Raw genomic sequence first — 10,330 nt, 5'->3', positions numbered from 1 at the left:
ATTACAAGAATTAATAACCTTCATTCTTAACGAGCAACGATGAAAACATCATAAATTAACATCGATATAACCTGAGATCAGGCTCTATTTACGTTTGGCTTTTTAAATAAAATTCTGGCGGGAAAAACGACTACGTAAGAGAGAATGTATGGAGGCTGCTAAAATTGGGCCTGATCTCAGGTTAGTATCAGTGTTTTATTTTGTTTCAGTTGTTGATAATGGTCACATCCTGACCGAAAAGACGAAAGAAAGTCGTGAGTAAATGGTGGAAGCCAACAGTTTTCTCTCTTTCAGTGTTTTGTGTCTGTCCTTTTATGATACAGCTCCTTTCCAGCAAAAATCTCGCGACACAGGCTCCCAAATTTGCTTACACGCGATTAGGCTGTACTTGCTCTTCCAGGCCCTTTGGGTGGGGTCTAACGTTTTTCCACATAGTAGAAATACAACGGAACTGTAGTTCTTTCAGTATTTGCTCTATATTTTAGTTAGCGTTTCTGTAGCATATTGGTTTTTCTGTCAGTATTTTCTTTGTACTGTAGTTTTAGTTCTGCAGCATATTGGTTTTTGTAAATGTCAAGCGTGTGTTTGTTTTCAATAAAGTTGTAAAAACGAAATACAACGAAACTATGACATTAGGGTGTCTGACCTAGAAATGGGTCTTCACATTTAAGACATTTCTTAGAACAGAATGTTGAAGCTGAGCGCTCAAAACCATGATTTTTGTCAGCGGACGGTTTTTTTTTGGCCAATCTTTACTGAAACGATTGGCGAAAATCTAGAATTGTGTATTATTTTGAATGCATGATCTTTTTAAAGAGTTTAATTTCAGCTGGCTGGTTCAATACTTATCTCACTGAACCGGCTTATTGCAGTTAGTAATTACGTTGGATGTTTTCCAATAGCTTCTTGCGGCGATTTAAACAAAACACACGAATGCAAAATTAAACAAACCTATAACGCTGGAAACAGCTGTTCAGTAAAATGTATACATCATGCTGTTAGATTTTCAACATCTCATTTTCTTAAATAGTTCTTGACTTCTTCCACCAGAGCAAACAGAGGAAAGAGCGCAGAATTGGAATTCCGGAAGCAATTTTTCAGGTATTTTATACGCTAGTCTTTGCAGCTGCTGAAAATAAGAGAACAATAACAACTATTTAGATTTCTTTGAATAATTATATCAGTCCTGCAAACCTGGATAGAAAGGAAGCATTTCTAAAGGGGTATGTTTAGCGGAGTCTTATTCTCCTTGAATGCTTTAAAATAATGTAACCACTTACCAAAAGCTACTAGCAATCTGACGGACAATCGGCAAACAATGAATAAGGAATGCTTACTCGTTTGACCATTTTCCCGCCACCAACACACACTATTATGAATATTTACCGATCTCTTATCGCACTTTCTTTAACCGGTGGCTTGAAAGTTTGGGCGAAGCATGTAACACGAGCTCTCCAATTTATCTGTTTCCACTAACCGTACTGAATCAAGTTGCAATCCTCTATTGGCCTATGCCGGTGTTTTACCTTACAATTTCCCTGGTGTGAACTAACAGTCAACTATGACATTAGACCCAGAAATACACATGGCTTTATAGTATGCAAGATCTTTTTAAGACATTTCGGATATTCACTCTTAGTCTACACGACTGATCATCTGCTTCCAACGAATTTCCCACCAAAATCTCTTACCCTTAAAGTCCACTTATTAAATTCATTCACTAGAGCTGGAGGAAAAATATGGAACGAGATGCTTATAACACACTGTAAAATCTTTCGACAAATGCACTTAAAGGAGAATAAAAAAATTCTTGACATCCTAACATTAGAAGATCCTACAGATGTCGATGGAGAGCTAAACCGGAGAGCTATCTATATTTTAAATCTAGATTGAAAGCATTTCTCTTTGGCTGATTCCCCACCTGTAAACATTTTTGCTACTTTTTGTCCGTTTAGCGTGTTTTGTGTTGCTTGCTTTTTATCCTAACTTATATTTGAACATAATTTCGCCGCTTATTTATTATATTTAATAAGCCCAGCCCTTACGGTTTCAATACGAACTTCCTCGCCAACATACTACTAGTTGTTCCACTTTACTTCAAATGTCATATGCACACCAAATTCCTATTAGGCTATTTTGCTAGCAACAACAACTTAAACATCTGCCAGATAAAAAATGAGAACCTGCACAAGCAAGCGCTATCAGTCATTAGTAAAATCCAGCTAGTGGTCTATCATCAATGCTGTGTTCTGATTGGTCGAGTTACCACTAGGCTATATGTTATAGCCCACTAATCGCGTTTTGCTAGCTAAACTTGTTTTGTCTCAATATTTTTGATCAACCAGTTGGATTTTACTAAAAAAATTATTCCTCTCGCCCTCATGGCCTCTGCGTCAATAGCTCATTCGGCCTTCGGCCTGACTCAGAGCATATTCGGGCTCGAGGAGTAATTGTTAAATGTAAGATCATTTAGATAAACTGCATTCGAAAGACCCTTGAAAATGGACGCATAACAGAACGGGTGCGTGAAGATGAATAAAACAGCCTTGGAGCCTTGGTCCTTGTTTGGAGCGAATCAAAGGATTGTGTTGTACACAGGATGTTGAATGGTTGGGCTACGCTATTGGTGAAAAAATGTTTAAATTAGTGTTTCCAAAATTTGTAAGAGCGTTATCCCTTTGTTAGACCGATTGATGGCTAGTGCTTGTTCGTAGTTGGACCTCTTTATGACTTCCAATTCATCTTGTAAGCTCAGTTTATGAAAGTTTTTTCACTTATTCTAATCTTATGTTTTTCCATCGTATTACAGGTTCAGCCAAGGCATCCTTCATTTACAGTATGTCTAACCCAGCTGATGTTGTCATAACAACATTAACGTCCATATTTCTAATGACCACCATCGTTGGAAACCTTCTTATTTGTGCCATTGTATTTAGAAATCGTGACATGAGGTGAGTGCATTTCTCCTTATTCTGCGAAAGAGACCTACAATTCTCTTAGACCGCGGGACTCTAAGGACGAGCAACAGGTACCCAGAGAGCGCGGTTTAGTTTCCGCCGTGTAATAGTTTGATAGAAGTTTGGGTTTAATGACCACATAACAGACTCAAATGTCATCTTGCAGAAGTATTCGATGTTGTACGTGTACATCTGGTTCAATGTCGAGTACATAGCCCTTTTTAGTATATACTAAAACAGTGGATAGTTGTTTTCGCGCGCTCTGATTGGCTACTCAATCAGTGAATATCTTGCACCTTTCACTGATTCGCCTCCAGTTCCTCCGAGCGAGCGACACCAAACTCGCGTAAGTTTCGAGCAAAATGCCTTCCCGGTTTGCTGCCGTAACAAACAAAGAAATTTCACAACTAATCAAGCGAGCTGTTCCCGAAATACACGAAGAAGGTGACGAAGCTTTGTCTTTTTGACTTGAATTTATCGATAAAACCGGCGAAAAAGTTTTTTTGTTTACAAATGCAAATTAAGATTAAGTCTTGCGTTACTTTATTTAGTTGGCTTCTTTATAAATAAGCTTAAAACTAAATTTAATAATCTTTTTTACGGAATGATTTTAAATACAAAAAGAATTCACAACTCCTTTTGGGGAAATTTCCCCGCAAGAGCTAAACAAATGCCTTCAAAAGTGTTACTTGTCGGCAAGAGAAAGCGACGACCGCGGCCGTTCGGTCATTGCGCGTCAAAATTGTAATCGTTGCAGGCAACAGTAAATGAGTTAAAAATCATCATTTTTCTGCCCAATTATCTCACTGTTTTAGTATATACTAAAACAGTTATTCACCGAAGTGGAGGTGGCTAGTGGTGGCCTCGTTAAATAACCACCACTAGCCACCTCCACTTCGGTGAATAATTGTTATTTATCTTTCGATAAGCACAGATTGCGAAAAAATATCTAGCCGGAGACCGATTATTAAAAAGGTTTCTCAGTTCACTGAAGCCAGCAGTAAGAGTCACACTTCAGTTAAATCGTAGCATCACTAAATTTTCCAAATTATTTAGCTAGTTCCATGGAGGAAAATTTAATTGTGAAAACTGGACAAGAATACTCCGTTCCACGTCTCTTTTCTCTCTTTTTTTTTTTTTTCTTTCAAGTTTTGATAAAGACCAGTTAGCGAATATCCATTCACACTCCTGGAAAGAGCGCTTTAAAATTAGGAAACTTGAAAACTTTAAAGGTTATACGTTAAAAGCGAACGAATATAGTTGCTCCACAAAGTCGCGAAATTTTACAGACGTTTGTGTGGTGGGAGAGGGGAGGTGGGGGGAACGAACTTGCCCACCCCCCACCATACAAAAGTCTGTAAAATAGACCTTTTTACCGATACTGCGGCCATATTGAATTAATTCGATTTAAGGAGTATTATAGGATGCCCAGGGGGCATGAGCACATCTCGTTTGTATTTTTGAGCGCTTTCCGGGACATTTTTTCTTAAAGTTTTCTTAGAGTAAGGTTGTAATGAGAGAGAAGATCCTTGTGCCGTGTTTGGATGTAATAATATCGCCTTTTTCTGGTTTCGTATTAGAAATATGGTCTTTCACTGTATATTTCTCGGGAAAAAGGCGATCATTATTACATCCAAACACGGCACAGGATTCTTTTTTCCCATTACAATCTTTATATTCTAAGAAAAATTCAAGAAAAAATGTCCCGAAAAGCGCCTCCTGGGCATCCTATAATACTCCTTAAATCGAATTAATTCAATATGGCCGCCGTATCGGTAAAAATGTCTATTCGGCGACTTTGTGGAGCTATATCTTCGGTAGTTATCAACAAATCGTGATCAAATTTGGCATCTTTGCTGATTTTAAAGGAATTGTGTCTGGAAATTTAGCCAAATTAGGGAATTACAAAATGCCCGTTAAATTAAGAGAAACATAAAGATAACCCCTTAAAACTTTAAAGGAAGGTTGAAATAACATAACAGAAACAACAGATGCCACGGATGGGCAAAACTGAAGAAGATTGAAACGGATTAAAATAGGTTTTCGAAAACTGTTCAATCTAACAGTTTTTCAAAGTTGATCCGTGCGGCTTGCAACTTCAAAAATAATGCTCATGAGACATATTTGTTCGTTTCGGATCTCTGATTTTGTCATTTACATGTAATTTCTTTGCTTACTTTAAGTTCCATAGCGATTGAGGGCGAACGTAGGGCGAGTAATTGACAAAATTAAACAAAAGAAAGAACACAGAAGACACACACGTGACACAGCCCCTTTAATGCGTTCTCGTCAGCCATGTTGACGATTGACGGATTTTCGCTAACTGGTTCCAGTCAAAAGTTGAAAAACCCGTGGAAGAGTCTATTGAGCAGAAATTGCTAAATGATCTTCCGAGAAAAAAAGGAAAAGTAAAGGAATACCTCCTTTATCGTGCCATAAAGTGGATTAATTTTAATTTTCTTACTTGACAGGATTACTATAAATTTCCTACTTGTGAATTTGGCAGTGGGGGACATTACCTACGCGACTTTTAACATACCACTGTTAGTTATCAGCCACATCAACGGACATCCGGAAGGAGTGGCGGGGAGAGTTTTATGCATCTTCAGAAATGGACTCCTGGCCTGGATTGGGGAAGGTGCTTCGGTCTTCACCCTTGTTGCCATCGCAACGGAACGTTACTATGCCGTCGTATATCCTCTTGGTAACAAAGGAAAGCTAACAATACGCAAGCTAAAGGTAACCTTTACTGGACGCACTGCAGTGTTGACCCCCAATCCAATATTTTCGAATTCTCGCACATTTTTTAAATCCCCCACGAATTTTCACTCATTTAAAACATTCGAAAAATCATCTAAAAATTCTCAAACAATTGTTGAACTAAGGACTTTGACCTAATAGCGATCCAGACGCTGACGTTACCTATTGATGTTACTTTATCGAGAAGAAATTATTTTGGTTCCCTCACTGGACCAATCTTAGCGCGCTTGAAGATTCAATAGATAATTTGTGTTCCAGCTTTAAAGGCTAAGAAAATAAACGGTTAATTTTCTTTAGCTGCGGTGTAGATGTTACAGGTCAAATTTAATTCAGGTTAATTTTTTTTAACCTAGGTTGATTCTTTAATTCTCCTAGCCCTAATTTTTGAATAATTAGGGCCAGGAGAAGTAAGGAAATAGATAATCAACTTAGGTTAAAAGTTTTTAACCTGAATGTAAATTTTGACCTGTAACACAGATTTAAAAAAGAGCAACTATCAGGCAAAGATTGAACGTGTGGAAGGAACGTTTCTTTTTTTGTAAATTTTTTTTACTGGTCAAAGACAGAATGGATAAGTTACTGCCGTTCCACTAAGAGGCAAGGAGGTTCCAGAGGGGGTAGACATCCTTGTATTCTTCAAACAGATGCTCTAAGGTCTGCATCAATCCAAACACATGACAAGAGTCACTGTCAGTAATTTTGGCCTTGGAAAGTTTGCCCTGTGTGTACAGGATGTGATGGTTGATTTTGTTGTGGTTGGTTTATGTTTGTTGTGCATGGTACAGATATTGTTGAGTTTCTTTTCAAAGTCGTAATTATAGCAATGACATCATAAGCAATACCAAGAAGCAGCCCTTCTTTTCTTTCATTTGGAATTTCTCAGAATAACTGCACTTACCAAAACCTCACCTCGTGTAGGTTAGTCGAGGAGATGATGACCTCGACATATTTTGTTTTCCAGCTAATAATTCCTGGTTCATGGATCCTCGCAGTGATTATTAATATTCCAGAATTTATCAAGCAAGACTTTGTGGAGGAACGAAATCCCAACTATTGTATTTACGATTACGACTGGCCACAAGAATGGATGGAAAAAGCCTTTCTATTGGCAGGAATTTGCATTCCTATGCTTTGCTTTACCCTGATGATGGGGTTGTATTCAAGAGTCATATACACTATGTGTTTCAAGCGTGATGATCATACAAAACACACATGCCAACAACAGGTATGACTTCATTGCGCAATAAATGTTTTTGTGGAAGTACCGAGAAAAAAACTTGCAATCAAGTAGAGACAGTCTTTTATTTAGGGGTCGTGTTGTCTGAAAGACTGCCCGAGAATGTGAGATTATTTATACATTCAAAAGAGTTCTTAAAACACCTACCAACAAAGCAGCACTTAAGAAGGTTCATCTTTACTTTTAGTCTTAGCTTTTGCATTAAGTCTTAATTGCCTGCTTGTAATTTTAAACTTTACCTTCTTATGCTTGTATATAGTTGTATTTCGTTATAGTTGTATATATATAGGTGTAATTTACAAATGTGTCTTTTATCTATCTATTTATTTATTTGATTATTAGGCAGGTCCACATCATCAGCTTTAATTAGTTGCCTGTATTTTCGAACCCTCGGTGTCAAAGAAATTATGTGTGTATGTATGTGTTTTTATTATAGGTGTTTACAACTGGTGTCAGAGCACCTGCATGTACCTGAGGGTACTACTGATTGGCGTTGTGTTTGCAAGGGAGTCCCTGATATGCACCTTGCATTCGTCTTGACGAAATTTAGCCAGTTTAGAGGCAAAAACCAAATGCACTTTATTTGAGTGTCAATGTATTTAGAACGAAAGTACTCACTGGGGACAATATTTTTTACGTCTCTTACTGGAGACGGGTCCGCCATTTTACGTGGTCATCCGAGCAACGCCAAGGTCCAGCCGCCTGCAGGGTAAAGGAAGTACCTTCATTTCTTTGGTCCGGCCCTGGGAATCGAACCCGCGTCCTCCCGCTCTGCAGTCACACGCTCTACCGACTGAGCTAACACTGCAGGAACTAATGCAGTTGCTTCACTATATCTTAATATTATCTTAATTGCTAATGCCAGCACAGGGTTTAACGTGGTTTTAAGAGGGAGTTACTTATAGAAACTTTCGACGATCAAGTGACCAATAGCTGTTAGCACAGTAATTTATAAGTTAACTGTAATTATTCATAACAATTCTTACAACTTGTATTACAGAACCTCAGTTATTCGTGGCCCACGTTTTATCCCATATCGTTTTTTAAATTTGTGCATACTTTTCACTTACTTTTGTTTGTTTATTATTTATTGATCTCGAAACTCTTTTCAAAGCAGGCTAGACGCTTCAATCGACCAATTCCGATATATTAAAATCCATAAATGGCTGCGATGCTTGGAGCCAAGTATGAATTTTAATATATCGCAAATGGTCTTTTCAAACCATTCTTTTTAGTGCTCAAGAGTTTTCGTTCCTTTTTTCTTTACCCAGGCTGTACTGAAAGTGCGTAAGAGAGTCACCCTAATGGTTCTTATAGTTACTGTCATATTTGGAATATGCTGGGGTACAGACTGCATACTCCACGTGATGGAAGTTGTTGCCTCCTACAAATTCAGCCGGGTAGCGATTCCCGTGGCTCACGTCATGATCATGTTTAATGCCGCTGTCAACCCGTTTGCATATGCTTTGGTTAACCAAAGGTTCCGAGAGAAGATGAAGGGAATCTTAGTTCGCAGCTTACGTTTTTCGTCTGCGAGGGTGCAAACAGCAACAAAATCGCCTAGCATTGGGTCGGCCTGGCACGTCACACAGCCAAGAGAGAATGTCCTTGCACGAGACCCAGTTTGGAGTGGTATCGAGCTCCAGTCTTATAGAAACAGTTCTACAATTAAGCAATAGAAAACATTTCCCCAGTTTGCATAGCCTGATATAATCGCGAGAAAGGCTTGGGAGAATTCAAGACAGTTGCACAAACCTGGAAACGTCTATGTCAGGCTTTGCAAACATGGAAAAACGTGTTCAATATAATTGCTGTTATAAAATAACTTGTGTCTTTCTGACAGAAAGAAGCTTAACTCTTTGTTATCCCTTAAAAAGTAGATGGAATCCATCGAGGATCTTTTTTTTTGCATATCATTGCGTTTCTTCCTTTCATTTTTAGTCAGAAATCTGGCCTTTTCGTCTTCTGTTAGCCGTGAAGGCCATTTTTTTTTTCAGTCCACTTGGGGCCTTAGCTAACTGATAAGCTAAATACATTGGCACTTAAATAAAGTCATTATCATCATTATTGTTATTAGATACGATTACTGTTAGTTCTAAAAGCCAAATAAAAATTGAAAAAGAAAAGAAAAGATGAAAATTTTTGTTTTTTGACAAACCCAAAAATGAACAACCGCTCAGAAATAGTTGTCCTTGTTTTTGCTATTCGCAGTTTTGCGTTTTCACAAGTTATTCGTAGGGTGTTAAACTAGCTAGCTATCACCGGCTAACGCACATAGACAGTATGGATGGGAATTAAGGAATTCAAATAGTACGTGATAAGTAATGGAAAGTGGCTTTAAAAATTACAATAACCATGATAAAGTCTGTTTTCATTTCAACAATACTGATTCGTATATTAGCAGGCTAGCTGATACTTTTGTTTTTTAAGTATTTGAAAGCGAAAGAAAAATGATTATTAATTATATCATTCAATTATATTGGTATTTACTTAACTTTCTTTGTTTATTATTGTATTCCTATTTGTAACACCATGTATGGCCGAAATGGTAATACTGAATAAACATGTTGTTGTTCCTGTAATCAAAATTTGTGCCATTAAACTGGTTGTTAATTGCTGGCATTATTAAGATTTCTTTGTGAAAAGTTAACAGTTTTCATTTTTTACTCACAAAAATAGCAAACCCCCTCCCCCTTATCCCCCGGCTTCCCCAACAAGGTAACGACCTCTGAAAGCTTCTAAGTCCAACAGTAACGAGAGTGGACATGGTGGTAACCTTAGCAATGCTTATATAAACGAAACACTTAAAGCACGTGACACACCGGGACACCTTAGTTACGAGCTGTCCAGTGCCTTTTGCCTGTTCACAGCCATATCGCCCAAATTAGGGCGAAATTACTTATTGGATGATATGGCTGTGCGCATGTGTAAAGTACTGGCAGAAAGTGATCATGCTTGCATGGACTCTTTATTTCCCACAAGGCAAAGGATCAATGGGCAATTAGTGTATAGTGCCAATAAATTACTGGGTAGGGAGGTTCAGACAAGGTATACTCGGGCGGCAACCTCGTCACGTCTGGAGTTGTAAAAAAAAAGAATCTACACGTCGATCGAATTGGAATATTTCAGTAGTCTTGTTTTCAGGCGAGGTTCTATTGTTTCATTGTTTTCCTAACCGATCCTGTGAAGGCTTCTGAGAGCTGCAAGGTCGCCCAAATTTTTGGGTTAATGATTTGCACTTTTTCCTTTTTTGGGGGGAGGGGGGGGGGGCGGGGTTGGAATGGGTTAGCCTGCGAAAACATCCGTTCCTCCTCGCTCTTCGCCGCTGGGGACGTTTCGCGCGGAGGAACGTCTGCGACTCAGCAGCAGAAATTCC

General features: G+C 38.4%; 1 protein-coding gene across 1 annotated transcript; it reads left to right on the top strand.

Annotated features, from left to right (window-relative positions):
* The first annotated feature begins 2,809 nt into the window (after positions 1-2,809).
* Positions 2,810-9,334, top strand: LOC140938091 (D(1B) dopamine receptor-like). The gene is made up of 3 exons (XM_073387630.1): positions 2,810-2,951; positions 5,429-5,696; positions 8,226-9,334. The coding sequence occupies exons 1-3, from the start codon at positions 2,839-2,841 to the stop codon at positions 8,631-8,633; spliced, it is 789 nt and encodes a 262-aa protein (XP_073243731.1). The 5' UTR covers positions 2,810-2,838; the 3' UTR covers positions 8,634-9,334.
* The last annotated feature ends 996 nt before the right edge of the window (positions 9,335-10,330 follow it).

The sequence above is a fragment of the Porites lutea genome, chromosome 1 (assembly GCF_958299795.1).
Source record: "Porites lutea chromosome 1, jaPorLute2.1, whole genome shotgun sequence".
In the NCBI taxonomy this organism is placed as follows: domain Eukaryota; kingdom Metazoa; phylum Cnidaria; class Anthozoa; order Scleractinia; family Poritidae; genus Porites; species Porites lutea.
Note: the sequence above shows the minus strand (reverse complement) of the source record. Positions and strands in the feature narration are given on the sequence as shown.

Bases quoted from the DNA above. Each gene is read 5' to 3' on its own strand.
- LOC140938091 (XM_073387630.1), top strand. From the start codon at position 2,839: ATGTCTAACCCAGCTGATGTTGTCATAACAACATTAACGTCCATATTT. The intron at 2,952-5,428 runs GTGAGTGCATTT...CTTACTTGACAG, and splicing joins TTTAGAAATCGTGACATGAG to GATTACTATAAATTTCCTAC. The intron at 5,697-8,225 runs GTAACCTTTACT...TTCTTTACCCAG, and splicing joins TAACAATACGCAAGCTAAAG to GCTGTACTGAAAGTGCGTAA.